Raw genomic sequence first — 13,842 nt, 5'->3', positions numbered from 1 at the left:
TTTGCTGCTCGACAGACTGAAGCATGCCGGTTGTCAGTGGTCAGTCAGATCGCGATGGTAATGGATTGCAGATAGAGGGGGCCATTCCAACAAAGATAAGGTATATGATGATGATGGACGAGATAGGTAAAGATGTGCTAGAATGGAGGTAAAGATGTGCTAGAATGGAGGTAAAGATGTGCTAGAATGGATGCTTCAGGAATCTCGGGGAGAAAGTGAGGTCACATCGATGTAGTTCACTCGTGCGCATCTTCGTGCTGCCTTTGCTTCTTTACCAACGATGATAGCGGCTCGAAACGCGCACCGTCATCCCTCCCTGCCGTACCCTCTCTGAACAGCAGACGACGACAGATAGCTAGGCGGTGCAGCTTGAGGCCATGCCCCGCCCATCGGCATCGCAGTACCTCCAAAGCCCGTCAGGCCCGCACCATTGTTCTGCCCGGCGTAGATGCGCTCGTGGCCGCTCCCATTCTGGTGGCCGTGGTGATGTGGATGCGCATTGTGTCTCCAGGCGGCAGATAGGCTGCCCTCCCCTGACAAGGACGACGAGTTGGCCAACTGAGGGTCGAATGCAGTGTGATGACCTGGCCAGGGCTGTTGATAGTGGGTTGGCTGCTGATGAGAAGCAGAAGCACGGGGAGGAGAGGTTGGACGGGGTGCGCGAGGAGCCTGAGTGCTTGATTGAGATTGCTGCTGAGGCGGCTGATGCTCACTACGGTCCTGCTGCTGCGCCTGTGCCGTTGTCCGAGCTGCCGCCGCCGCCATCCTGGCCTCCTCTTCCTCCTGCTGCCTCTTCCTCCTCGCCGCCTCCTTCTCTTTGGCACGCTGCGCAGCCTTCTGTCTCCTCTTGCCGATCTCGGGCCCCTCTTCCACTCCATTGGCCCTGTCCTGCAGACGCTTCTCACAGTTGAGCTTAGTGTGGCCCTTTTGATCGCAATACCCACACTTGCGATCGCGCTGCTTGTCGAAGAAGTCGGTCCACTTCTCCGGATCCTCCTTGACGAGGGCGTCCTTGACCTTCTGAATCGCGTTCAGCACGTCCCGCATGGTAGTTCTCGAGTTAGGATTGTTCTCGTGAACCCAATCAAAGAGAGGCTTGCTTGGCGGGATATTACCCTCTGCAACAGCCTTGCGCACCTCCATTGCAATGTGCGCCTTCTCTTCTGCTGTGAAGCCGCGCTGAGAAGAATGAATAGCCAACCCGCTCCCCGCCATGTCGCGTGCATGATTATGATGAGCGTTCTGGATGTGGAGAGTCCACGTCCTCTTCTTCGTCTGGTGGATCTCGGCCACAAAGGGACACTCAGTCCTGCGCGATTTGCGGTTGCGTACTCGGTCGTCGACGGGGACGCGATTTCGCGGGGCCCCACCTTTGGTGCAGCGCTTCCATTTGGATGGGTAGCGGCGATTCGGCCAGGAGACTTGCGTGGCGATGGAGAAGCCGTGAGTGAGGGCAAATGTTTTGAGAGCAAGCTCGGCCGCTTCTTGTGACTCAAACTCGCACTTGGGCAGCCAGGCGTCGAAAGCTTCTGGGGATGGCAGGCCGAGGGAGGCCATGGGATCCTCGGCCGCAGCGGGTGGAGCTGCGTCGAGAGTGACAGAGGATGATGATGCTACAGCGTCTGCCGTGCGCATGGAGGCAGAGACGCCAGCAGCGGGCGGCTGAGCGGGCGTTGCTGTCGTCTGAGTGGCCGTTGACAGAGGGGCGACGCTAGGAGGCGGCGGAGTGCCAGGCGTAGCAGAGTCGCGCTCGTCGCTACTGCTCTCGCGAGCCCTCGTCGCCGAGGTTTGCGCCATGGCGGCGTACGCTCGAGCGAGGCGTCCGAGGAGGACAGATTAGGATCGTGTGGGGAAAGGGAAGGGAAAGTCAATATGGAGAGACGCAACGACGGAGAGAGGCGAGCTAAGGGCGGAAGGAGCGAACAGCCCACGTGGCAGCTCTCGCTCCAGTACCCGACGCGTTCACAACTTCCCGCAAGTGCTATACGATGGTTCATAAATATCATCGATTAAGACTTGATCGCCGCTTCTGGGACAGAGCAATACTCTGAGTCGGTCGCGGGATTGCCCCAGTAATGCGGCATTGGGGCTATCTTCAGCAGCGTGACCGACATCACGAACACGACCAGAGCGTTGATGGAGGTCCCCGCATCCAAGGCCGCAGAGAGAACGTAATTGTACTTTTCGAACCACTTTGGATGCTTGGTGCGAGCCCACTTCTGGCTAGCATAGGCCACCAACGCACCGGAGAGGATGACGTTCGTTGGCACCTGCGGAGCTTCAGCGAGAGCGTGAATGAACACGGGCATCGCGACACAGTCGAGATGTATGCCGTACTTGGCCAGCCAAGCTCTGGCGTTGCTGCGGCGGTGGACGAGATAGAAGGGGACGGGCGCCAAGGCACCGATGACGAAGCCCCAGTAGAGGCTGCGATACGTGCCTGCGAAGAAGACCTGAGGTCCCACAGCTCCCCAAATAATGCTGGCTGAGTAGAAGATGTGAATCTTGCGTCCATCCCACTGCCCAGTCGGATCCTCCACCTCACCGCTCAAGAAGGGGACATAGCCGCTCGTGGGGCTCAAGACGAAGGATAGGACCATGTAGTTGACCACGCACCCGATCACCGTCCCCAGAAATTGTGCCTTGTACATGGCGCGTGGCGGGATCTTCATGTAGAGCGCCAGCTTCATGTCCGCCACCAGGTTCAGGGCCTGGCTCATCGCCATGTATCCGTAGCATTTGAAACAGACGTTGGCGATCGGCCGGCCGGGAAGCATGTACCCCGCCACAAACTCGGTGATAACGTTCAGGCCAACGCCAGTATCCGATACGGCCTTGACGATTCCAACGGGTACAAGAAAGGCTAGTGCGATCAGGACCGCAATGAGGAGGGCCCAGACGGGGAGCTGAAGCTCGGGGGTGAGAGCAACGAGCAGAATTGCAGCGCCGAGCGACGCGCCCAGTGTGATGTAGTACCAGCTTCGCGGCACCTCCTCGTAGTTGCGCATGGCCCGGTTGTGGTAGTCGTCGTGCACTTGATTACGCAGCGCTCGCTTCACGTCGTCACGATGCCAGAGGAAGACGTGCGTGAGCATCGAGGTCAGGATCGCAAAGGACACCCCGTAAGTGAGAGCAAAGTAGGGTGTGAGCCGAATTGGCCCCTTGGTCGCCCACTTGGTCCAATCCAGCGTGTTATCGGGCGTGAGCACCGAAGCCACATCAAACTTCTCGCGCGGGGTGGTGGCGGTGAAGAGGGCGGAAGAGAGCACAGACGGGTAGGATTGGGCGTCCCAGAAGTTGACGCCGAAGTAGAGGACGGGCATGACGATCCACATCATGAGGATGAATCCCGCGTAATAGTTGACTGCCGCCCACCAAGGCTGAAAGAGCGGGCCGCTAGATCCGGCAGCCGTCCAGTCAAAGCTGATGTTGAGCAGCCCCAAACCCTTGTACCCCGAGCCTAGCACGCGCATCGCAGAGGTGGGCCCGCCGAAAAGGCAGAGCAGCGCGACGGAGCTAAGCGTGGGAGCCATAAGTGCTGGCAGGAACTGGTAGCAGAAGACGGCAAGAAAGGCGAGGGTAAAAAAGCGTAAACGCCTCCGCATGTCGAGGGACTGGGAGCCATGTAGCGTGTGGAACAGACTCGTCGAAACGAGCGTCCAGGGAAAGACCATCGAGGGCGTCTTGACGAGTAGGCGGTGGACCAGCCCCGCGAAGCCGAAACCCAGCAGCTGGGTTGTGAGAAGCAGCGTCAGAGAGGGGATCGTCGACATGCGATGATGGAAGAAGAGGATTTGAATGTTGATGATATCCGATGCATAGGCGGACGTGGCGCCCGACGAAGCGATGATGGCAATCAAGAGGTGCTCCTTGATGCTAAAGTCGCCCGGGTTGAGATCGACATCGCCCAGCAACGGTATTCTGATCGTCCTCTCTGGCAGTGTACGTGCACACCATCTGCCAAGAGGCAGGGTGATGAGAATGACAAAGTAGGCTGAAAAGCCAGGCGAGTTGGACTTGAAGAAGAAGAGCTGCGCGACTGCTGCGCCCAAAGCTGCGAAGAAGGATCCTATGACGACTGCTCTCAGGGTAAGAGCAGGGAGCGTCGGATCGTCCGTCTCTGGTACGGCCTTCTTGACGAGGGCAAGGAGGTCGCTCGTCCCGCCAGCCGCCGATTCGTCGATGCCGCCGATGTCGGGCGTAGGCTTGCCTTCGCGCCGTGAGCCAGATGGTAAGAAGGTGTCCATCTCCAGTGCCCCACCTTCTTCGTCGTCACTGAGTCCTCCATCCTCCAGCTTGGCCCCGTCCTTGCCGTCATCACCATCGACGCCGTCATCGGTGAGCGAAGAAGAATGACGCCTTCTTCGCTCCGAGTGAGACCGGGAGGTGGACGATGATGCTGCAGATGATGTTGGTGTTGCCACAGTGGGAGAGCGTGCTAATGTGGCAGCTCGAAAGGGCAATTCTGTCGTCTCTACGTCTGGTACGGGCTGATACCGCGAGGTCGAGGGCTTACTGAGGTGCGACATCGTCGAGCGAGAAGGGCGGGGTAAGGTGAGCCAGGCTGCAGAGTCTGCTGCGCCGCGCTTTGGTTAGTCCGCCGTAGGTGCTCTTCTACTGGCTCATGCTGGGGGGAGGAGAACCCCGATGGTGTAATGCTGGTTGCGACGGGCCCGCCCGAGGTGCTGATTGGATTTGGTGAGGAAGTGAGAAGTACATCAAGGGCCGAAAAGCCTCCTCCGCCCTTGCCGCCTCGCTGAGCTGCAGCTGCCCGCCCTTGGCGTTGGTCTGGCGTCGACGCCCCGCTCGAGCCACGCGGCTTGTGGGCAATGGCAGAGCGAGGGCGGAGCGGACAGAAGGAGATGAGCGACGCACATTGATTTCGATCCGCTTGCTTTGAGGCTTGCAGCGTTTCAACTTCGCACCTCTTCGCCCCTCCACGCTACTTCTTTCTGATCTTAAGATGAACGCGACAGCTACAAAGGATAACGCCAACCCCACTGTCTACCGCCCTGCTGCCGCGGCGGCTGGTTCAGGTTCAACCTCGTCATCTCAGGACTGGTGGCGAGACGACGCTGTGCATGTGGCGGACAGCAAGGCGCCCTTCTACCGTAGTGGAGATCCGGCAACCTCTGTGGCCATCAATGGCATGGAGATCGATGGCCAAGACGCTGAGCTGCGAGAGGAGATTGACGCGGACGAGGTCTTCGGTGAGTGCAAAGGCGCTGGAGGGTGGCAACTCCTGTTTAGACGGCCGACTGACCTATGATCCTCCTCCATGCCTTGGCAGACCTCATCCGATCAGTCACCGATCCGGAGCATCCCTTGACTCTCGAAGAGCTCGCGGTAGTGAACGCAGCGCACATCACCGTCACGAGGCCAGGGGACCACCCGGGGGCGCCCAAGTACCCTTGCGTACGACTCGAGTTCACGCCCACAATCCCGCATTGCAGTATGGCTACATTGATCGGTGAGTTACCCCCACAAGCTATCTTCAGTGTGACTGGAAGCTCATGTCTCCCTCTCTCTTCCATCTCTGGTAGGCCTCTCCCTTCGCGTCCGCCTCCTACACGCTCTCCCTCCTGCCTACAAAGTGGACATTCTCATCCGCCCCGGTACCCATCAATCAGAGATGGCCATCAACAAGCAACTGAATGACAAGGAGCGTGTGGCTGCTGCACTGGAGAATGAGCATCTCTTCGGCGTAGTCAAGGGTTGCTTGGAGAGCGCGTCGAGGAGGGGCGCGACGGAGGACGAGTGGGCCAGGAAGGCGGATGAGCTGGCCAAGGAGATGGGCATTGCTGTCTGAATGTACCTGGTGATGGGCTAGCTTTGTATTTGTATCACTGTCGTCTCACTATAGATCCTTCCAACGCTGTTACCAGCTTGGCATCAGCGAGCATCGCGACTGAGCTCGCCTGACTGACTCGCCGCTTTTTCGACGACGGACAGACGGAAAGAAAGAGGGGTGGAGGCGGACTGTAGCTGCTCTCACCCTTTCTTGCCAACCCAACCATCACATCCCCGAACATGTCAATGCGCCTACACTTCAAAGGCGACAAGGTGCGCGATGCACGATTAACGACTTCCGTTCGCATTCGCTGACCTCTGCTCTCGTCTCGCTCGATTGCAGCCGGATAAGAAGAAGAAGAAGCGCTCCCACAGGCACGAAGATGAAGATCGAGGCGAGGGATCGTCTCGCAGGCGCAAGAGCAAGAGGGATGAAAATGATAGCGCCGAGTCTGACGTAGAGGATGTAGGAGGGGACGAGACTGGTGAGAAGCGCGACGTCGCTATCCTGAGCGACTCTCGCTGACCATCTCTCCCCGCTCGCCACGCCCTCTCAGCTTGGGTCCTCGCGCAGCGTCCTGAGGATCTCACAGGCCCTCTGCTCCTGTACCAACGATTGACATCTTCCTCACGGCTCATCGCAGTCACCCTCAATCCCACTATCACTCGCATGGACCTCAGCACGCTCCCTCCTCCCCCTTCCCTCTCCACCTCGCTAGCTGACCTACCGCCGGAGGCCGTAGAGGGAGCCACGATCGTCGACTCGGCTGAGGGGGTAGCAACTGGAGATGGCAGCGAAGACGCTGGCATCGGCCCTTCGTCCATGCAGCAGGTTCTCGTAGCCAACAGAGTGCTGGATACGGTAGATCCGCCCCGCTTCACGCTGAGGACAACACAGCACCGTTTCGTAGGCGCGGATAAGCATGGCGCTGTACTCTGTTCCGCGGAAGCCCGCGGTCCGCAAGAAGAATGGGCAGTTGTCAGCGCAGGCTACGGGTCAAAGCTAGCGTTCCGCAATCATGTACACGGTACCTATCTCTCATGGGATGAGATCGCAGGTGGGAAGCTCGTGCTGCGCTGTGACTCGCAGGACCTCAATGGGGAAGGTGACGCTTGGAGCGCCAAGGTGCAATGGAAGTTTCGGCACAATGCTCGCAAGGCTGAGCGGGCGAGGGAGATCGGCAAGGGCGGGCTTGTGGGTGTGGGGAAGAAGTTGAGGATCGATCAAGGGGAGGTGGACGAGGCCTCGCTCAGCAAGTCTCGCCAGGGTCACTCGCTAGGCAAGGTCATGACATATTCGTCGGGCGACGCGAGGAGTGACCGCAAGGCGTTGAAGAAGGCACAGAAGGAGGGGAGGGCGGCAGAGGAGCTGCTTGATCGCCGCGTCAAAATGAAGAGCGACAAGTTCGCGTGAGGCAAGGGCCTGCACCAATGACATTAGGTTGACATCTAGAGTACAGCAATCAAGATGAAGCAAGGCAGTCATTACCACTGTATCGTCCTCGCGCTCTTCTCAAGGGGCTGCCGGCCTGGCAGCGAGCTGCCTGACCTCGGCACCGCCCAGGAAGGTGCCATTCTTGGCAAAGTACTGCGCACCTTGCGCCGTCGAGCTCCCTGGGGCGGTAAAGGTGATATTGTGTCCCAGCCCCTTCAAGAAGCTTGCCGTAGCGTTGCTGAATCCGTGCCATTCCTTCGACCCCACGGCCTGCGACGCAGTGATACCATCAGCCGGAGCGGCCCACTCCAGGTACGTGGCGTTAGGAGATAGCTGGTCGTGCCAGCGTGGACGGTTCAGTGCGGACTGAATGTCGAGTCCGTCTTGCAGCACACCGTACGTCACGATCATGACTGCGGTAGGGATGCGCGACCCGCCCGCGGAGCCCGTGGCCAAGACGAGCTTGCCATGCGAGTCGACAGCAATCAAAGGCGAGATGCTGGACAGAGGTCGCTTCCCAGGCGCAGGGTAGTTGGCAACAGTGGGCACATATCCGTAGCTGTTCACCACCCCAGGCGTAGAGAAATCGTCCATCTGGTTGTTCAAAACAATGCCGTCCTTGGTCATGACTTTGCTGCCGAAGAACGTGTTGACCGTCGTGGTCATGGTGACGGCGAGCCCGTGCTTGTCGATAGCGACGAGGTGTGACGTGCCGGCGTCGGTCAGGATGTCGAAGCGAGAGGGGTCATACGCCTCCTTTGGAAGGACACCATCATCTTCGATTCGGTGTCGCTTCTCCTTTGCGTAGTCGACCTGCAGATACTCGCTCTGCAGGCGTGAGACATTCTTGACGAATGCCGGGTCACCGTAGTTGGCCCGCTCGCCGTACGCGAACTTGGTTGCCTCGATGAAGCGATGCGTCGTCAGATTGTAGCCTGCCTCCTCTCGGTCATCGTACTGATTGAGCGTCTGCAAAGAACTCAGCACCACAGGGCCAGAGGAAGGAGCAGCCGTTGCGTACAGATGATATCCGTTGAGTGAGGCATTGACTGGCTGACGGTGGATGACGTGATAGCCCGCAAGGTCTTTCAAGGTCATCACGCCGCCCGTGGAGTTGATTGCACGGATGGTGTTGCGAGCGATGGGACCGTGATAGAAGGCAGAGGGACCCTTGCTGCCAATCTTGGCGAGGGCATTGCCGTAACGAACGCGACGAATCGTCTGTCCCTCCTTGGCGATCTTACCGCCAGGGCAGTACGACTCCTTGAAGTAGCCCTTGCAGACGTACTCCTTCTGCTCCTTGATAGCAGTCGCAAGCTGGTTGGTCACTTTGAAGCCCGCCTTGTTCAATTTCACGGAGGGCTTGTACAGCTTGAACCAGGGCAGCTTACCGTACGCCTTGTGCAGAGCTTCGAAGCCACGCACTTCACCCGGAACACCGACGGCTAGACCTCCGACGACAGAGGAGTTGGCGCCGTGGTCTTTGAAGATCGTGGGATAGCCAGCCGCAGGGAGCGTTTCGCGGAAGTCGATGTGCTCGACCGTGCCATTGGGTGAGCGGACGAGAAGATGACCACCTCCGCCTTGCCCAGAGTGGAAGGCGCTGTGATTGGCGGGAGGAGGAAGGTAGGAAGGTCAGCATCATGCTGCGGCAGAAGACGATTGAAGTACCGTGCCACTGACTCGATGCTACCGACGCAAAGCGATGCCGCAATGATGGCATCAGCTGCACTGCCTCCTTGCTTGAGGATGTCGGCACCAATATTGGAGCAGACATCGACCTCACATGTGACGACACCGTGCTTGCCGCTGACGCCATGCTCGTCCTTGCGTCCTTGCGAAGGGGCGTTAAGGGCAGGGAGAACGGATGCATTTGCAGCGAGGGCAAAAGCTATGAGGACGTACGAAAGCAGGAGCATGCGCGCCATCTTGGGCAATGAGGGTGAGGATGGTCGCACAGGAAGGTCTGGATGAGGAAGAGGATCCGAGCGCCCTCGGAAGCCCACGCCTTACCGTCTTCTTGTACCTTTTTGCCTCGTCGGCGGTGCCTGATCGCTCTATTATTTGCGTCGGCCCCCTTTGCTCCCGATAAGAGGGCAAGGAAGCAAGGAAGCAACGGAGGAAAGGATGCTCGGCCGTCAGAGAGCCGGGAGCTTTCCTTTCGCTGCTATCCGCCCTGCAGACAGACGCAGCTGCACAGCTTTCCCCAGAGAGCTGGTCGAGCGTGTGGGCCACCTCGCTTCTTTTTGGACCTGCTTGAGCAAGGAAGGTGACGGGCAGCGCGGCGAAGGAGTGGGCGGCGAGCGCTCCGGGTGCAACAGAGAGCGACTTTGGGAGCAATTTTCGTGAGCGGTCTGAGGCGATAACAACGACGATGTCAAGGAGAGGCCACCTCGATGAAGAAGGAACTGAGTCAATATCCTGTTCCGTCGATTGAGCATCTTCTATGGGATATGGAAGGAGACGTCGGCATGTGTGGGGTACTCCGTGGGCCAAGTGAAGGTCGGGCCATAACCTTAAGCCATGCGCTATCTTGCTTTCGACCCTGCAAAAGGCAGCGCGGCCAGCAGGTCGGTCCTCGCTCGCAGCCAAGCCTTTCCGCATCATCGCAAGGTCTATCGTAACCTGTTGAGCTCCTCGGCGTCGATGTGAGCCAGAGCACATCCTACCAAATTCGCTGGCTTGCCCGTTGCTCCCACACGGCAAACGCGGGGCGAAGGTCAGGTCACCAGACCGCGGGAACGAGGGCGGCCCGTGCAGTGGGGTCCTCCACAATGGCGATTGAAGAGAGGATAAAAGCCTAGAGGCACACGACATCAAGGTTTGGATGGCACCTTCACTGCATCACACCTCCCAATCTTCGCCCTCGCTATGGAAAACATCTTCCCACAATCTTCTCATCACGACCCTCACTCGCTGCCATTCCACGAGCTGCCTAGAAGTGGGCCCTCGTGCCAGGTGACGCTGCTGCACACCGGTTGGCTCCATAGCACGCGCGAGTACTGGGCCGACGATGCATGGGACAAGGATGAGAGGAGGAGAGCGGCCAAGAAGAATGCACCTGTGTCGCTGCCCATCTGCTGTGCGCTGATCAAGCATGGCGATGACTACTACACCTGGGATCTTGGTGAGCGGCGACAGCATGAACAACCAGTATGACCTTGAACCCAGGCTGATCTGCTTCATGGACCCACACGCAGGCTTCGATCCCAAGAACGAGCGATTGCCAAAGATCTTAGGCGAACCTGAACTGCCCCAAAGTGCAACTGCCGCCGAGCTGATTAGCAAGCATGGCGTTGACCCTGCCTCGCTCAAGGGCATCATTTGGTCCCACTGCCACGTCGACCACTACGGCAACCTGGACGACTACCCGACGCACGTCCCCGTTTACGTAGGCGAAGGGTCTCTCTCATGGCTCAATGGCGGTGACGAAGCTGAAGGGGGCCTTGCGTCGTTCCCCTCTCACTTCCTCACCGGCGGCTGGAAGTATACCGAAATCGGCGCCTCGAACAAGCAGTTCAAGAAGACATCGATTGGACCCTTCGAGGAGGCGTGGGATTTCTTCGGCGACGGCTCCGCCTATATTATAAAGGCTGAGGGTCACTGCCCCGGCCACCTCTGCCTCCTCGTTCGCGTCAACGACAACGGCGACTGGGCCCTGCTGGCGGGGGACGCAGCGCACAGTCAGTCCCTCTACTGGCCTGCGCCGCCCGCCCCCTACTCAGTGGAGAAGGACCTACGCTCCGTCCCCGGCCAATTCAAATTCTCACCCGATGCAACGACATATTCGTGCATGCAAGACTTCCCTGAAAAGGCATTCAAGACGTTGAGCTCGCTCACTCGCCTCGAGATGGAGAAGAATGTCATCGTACTGCCTGCTCATGAGATTGAGGCCACAAATGCCGTCAACTTAAAGCTGGGAGGGACGTATAATCTGTCCGAATACGGTCGCGATGGGCTGAAGAAGATGAAGGCCGACTTGGGGCAGAAGAGGCACGACGAGCTGCAGAAGCTGTGATGGCGAACAGGGTGGGAGGAGGGCAGGGTGCGTGGAGGGAAACGCGCATCTGTCCGCGCGGGCGTGTGAAGATGGAGTCGGCCTAGACTCTGTCTGCCTGTCACGGAGGCTGCTGTCAATGGGAAGATTCGGACGTCCGAAGAATGGAACGGTGTCTGAGCGTTCGGCGTGAGCACACCCAGATTAAGGGCCGAACAGGGAACACAAAGCGGACACGAGGGTGTGATACCGCCAATAAGCCGCGCTTCCCGCGCTAGTTGTGCTAGCCGTGAGAGCGTGTGCTAGGGTGAATCTTTCGCGGTCGTGGGATTCAACGAGCAGCCAATGGGTTCCATGCGACGCTAGCGTGACAAAGGCCTTCCGATGTTGATAGATCTTGCAGGTTCCGGACGGCAGAGGCCGGGTAGCGACTACCTTAGCGTGGCGTGGTGACCGGTACCGGTTCAACAGTGTGCGGCGGGAGGGTCAATATGATACGGTCTCGCATTGATTGAGTCGATGGCTGTTGCGGTCGCTGCGCGATGGCGCGACAATGGCTGCACATTGTTTGCTTGTAGCTCGCTCGATGAGCTCGATGATCGACGTCGGAGGAGCGATGGGAAGCTCGCTGCCAGGGCGCCCGATGCCGCCGTTATGTCGTTGGCGTCGTCTATGGCGCAGCTCAGGGCTCCTCTGGCGCCGCGCCCCGGTTTCATTTCCGCTCGCTGCTGGTCCGTGGGCGTCACGTCGGCGTGTGAAGGCGAGAGACACGGCCGCCCCGAATCAATTGACGGCTGTTCCGCCTCACTGTCTCTCTCGCTTTGGCTCCTCTCCACTTTTCACTTCACACCCTTTGTTCCCTTCTCATGCTGCGCCCTCGCTTCGCATAGACTCATCGTCGCATCGTGCCCTTCGTAGCTCAGACTCGCGCCTCGCGCCTCGCGCTACCTCGTCGCTCTAATCTGGCTCATTTTGCCCCTGGGCGTGGCCTGATTTGCCATACCGTTGCGTCGGGCGTACGCGGCCTCGATGAGTCTTCGCCCTCGACTGCCTGGCTCCTCGCTCGTTGCAGCGGGTCCCATCAAACAATGCGATTAGCACGTCGATGGCTGCGTTGCTGCGCTCAACGGCCACAGAGGCGAGGGCGTCGAAAGCCTCTTGCCCACTCTCACGGATGATTTTGCGCGACCATCATCGGTCTCATCGTGGAGAGAGCCGGCGTCGATATCGCGCTAGTCTAGACGGGAGGGCGCTGACGAAACAACCTCCGAAGACCTCATAAGTGTTCCTTTCGAGTAAAGGAGTAACGGACGCTGCTCTCTTCCTTCTACAACTTACCTCGTCATCGTCTTTGCGTCTCCACCCTCCGAGCTCGCCTTCCATGCTGGCGATGGATTCGCGACACTTTCAGTCTCCTGGCGGGCCTGCTGCTCATGCTCACTACCAGCAGCAAGTATCTCAGCCCTACTTGGGTTACCCTGGTGGGCCCGTCCGTCGAGTGCGCAGGGTGTGAGTGCGCGATACGATTACTGGCCAGCCCACGGCGAGGAGCTGACTTTCTTCTCGCATGACGCAGCCCCGTATCATCCTGCGATCAATGCCGAGTCAAGAAGATGAAGTGCGATGCCAAAGAGCGTCCTCACGGCCAGACGTGCGCCAATTGCGAGCGATACAAGCGCAAGTGCACCTTCCGAGATAAGGAAAACGACATGGCTTCCAAGCTCCAGCAGCAGCAGCTCAAGGCCAATCGTCCCCGCTCACGCAGCAACCGCTCTTCTTCCTCGGCCTCGCTGAATCAGTGCGATCCTTCGGCGTGGAGTGAGGGATCGACGTCCTCGCGTCCCGCATTCCACCAGCGTGCAAGCTTCGACGCCGCGCAAGCCTACGACCACCCACCCTGGCTATGGGGAGCAGGGGCAGGTGGGCAGCACAATCGCAGTATGTCTCTGCCTGGCTTCCACCAAGCTGGCCTGCAGACCGTCAATGGCTATTTCGCCGTCCCCACGACTCTCCACTCGACTCCGACGACCCCGGAGGCAATCCTCGAGCTGCTCCTCGCCCGCTTCTACGACAACACGTCCATCAGCCTCGCGGTCGCCATTGCGCCACACCGCGCCGAGATGATGGGGCGCTTCCGACGCAGTCACAATTCCCCGCTACCTCTCTATCTAGTTCAAGTCGTGGCCGCATGCGCCGTTGCTACAGGATGGCAGCCAGAGCCAGAGCTGCGAGCTTGGGCAGTCCCCGCCTGGCGAGATGCAATCGAGGCCGTACAGGCGCGACTCTCCGCTCCCATCGCCCCGGACCTCGATGTTATCCGCGCTCTGCTCCTCCTCACCGTCACATCGGCCGGCAGCCCAGCCGCTGCGGAGCGCCTGACCAGCTTCCAAACGGCCCTCGGTCTCGCTCAGTCCCTTCAACTCATGTCGCGCCACCACAACGAGGCTTGTCACCCCTCCGAAAGAGCTCAGCGTCTGCAAGTCTTCTGGATCCTCTACGTAGTCGACAAGGTCATTGCCGTTGCGCACGAGTCTACGGCGATGCTACCAATGTGCGAGATGCCTTTCCTCGCCGTTGGCGACATGGAGATGCTTGGCGTGGGCAGCGACGAGGCGACTAC

The 13,842-nt window shown here is 59.2% G+C and overlaps 6 protein-coding genes across 6 annotated transcripts; 3 read left to right on the top strand and 3 right to left on the bottom strand.

Moving 5' to 3' along the window:
* Positions 1-9: 9 nt before the first annotated feature.
* On the bottom strand, positions 10-1,861 carry BDZ90DRAFT_233971 (hypothetical protein). Its single transcript, XM_025506843.1, has one exon. It carries the CDS (start codon positions 1,795-1,797, stop codon positions 307-309), a length of 1,491 nt encoding a protein of 496 aa, XP_025360139.1. The 5' UTR covers positions 1,798-1,861; the 3' UTR covers positions 10-306.
* Positions 1,862-1,988: 127 nt separating this feature from the next.
* BDZ90DRAFT_233970 (OPT-domain-containing protein) lies at positions 1,989-4,704 on the bottom strand. The gene has a single exon (XM_025506842.1). The coding sequence runs from the start codon at positions 4,527-4,529 to the stop codon at positions 2,010-2,012; it is 2,520 nt and encodes an 839-aa protein (XP_025360138.1). The 5' UTR covers positions 4,530-4,704; the 3' UTR covers positions 1,989-2,009.
* Positions 4,705-4,930: 226 nt separating this feature from the next.
* On the top strand, positions 4,931-5,956 carry BDZ90DRAFT_255244 (hypothetical protein). Its single transcript, XM_025507845.1, has 3 exons — positions 4,931-5,210; positions 5,291-5,470; positions 5,544-5,956. Exons 1-3 carry the CDS (start codon positions 4,964-4,966, stop codon positions 5,807-5,809), a joined length of 693 nt encoding a protein of 230 aa, XP_025360137.1. The 5' UTR covers positions 4,931-4,963; the 3' UTR covers positions 5,810-5,956.
* A 74-nt stretch (positions 5,957-6,030) lies between these two features.
* Positions 6,031-7,204, top strand: BDZ90DRAFT_281347 (hypothetical protein; the record flags this gene model as incomplete). The annotated part of the gene is made up of 3 exons (XM_025509356.1): positions 6,031-6,063; positions 6,134-6,275; positions 6,348-7,204. 3 exons carry the CDS (start codon positions 6,031-6,033, stop codon positions 7,202-7,204), a joined length of 1,032 nt encoding a protein of 343 aa, XP_025360136.1.
* A 99-nt stretch (positions 7,205-7,303) lies between these two features.
* On the bottom strand, positions 7,304-10,302 carry BDZ90DRAFT_246981 (gamma-glutamyltranspeptidase; the record flags this gene model as incomplete). The annotated part of the gene is made up of 4 exons (XM_025507583.1): positions 7,304-8,828; positions 8,909-9,059; positions 9,232-9,302; positions 10,250-10,302. The coding sequence occupies 4 exons, from the start codon at positions 10,300-10,302 to the stop codon at positions 7,304-7,306; spliced, it is 1,800 nt and encodes a 599-aa protein (XP_025360135.1).
* A 107-nt stretch (positions 10,303-10,409) lies between these two features.
* Positions 10,410-11,516, top strand: BDZ90DRAFT_267917 (Metallo-hydrolase/oxidoreductase; the record flags this gene model as incomplete). Its single annotated transcript, XM_025508715.1, has 1 exon — positions 10,410-11,516. The coding sequence occupies one exon, from the start codon at positions 10,410-10,412 to the stop codon at positions 11,241-11,243; it is 834 nt and encodes a 277-aa protein (XP_025360134.1). The 3' UTR covers positions 11,244-11,516.
* Between the last annotated feature and the right edge of the window lie 2,326 nt (positions 11,517-13,842).

This window comes from Jaminaea rosea (genome assembly GCF_003144245.1).
Source record: "Jaminaea rosea strain MCA 5214 unplaced genomic scaffold BDZ90scaffold_14, whole genome shotgun sequence".
Taxonomy (NCBI): Eukaryota; Fungi; Basidiomycota; class Exobasidiomycetes; order Microstromatales; genus Jaminaea; species Jaminaea rosea.
The sequence above is the reverse complement of the archived record's forward strand: the minus strand, read 5'-3'. Positions and strand labels throughout refer to the sequence as shown.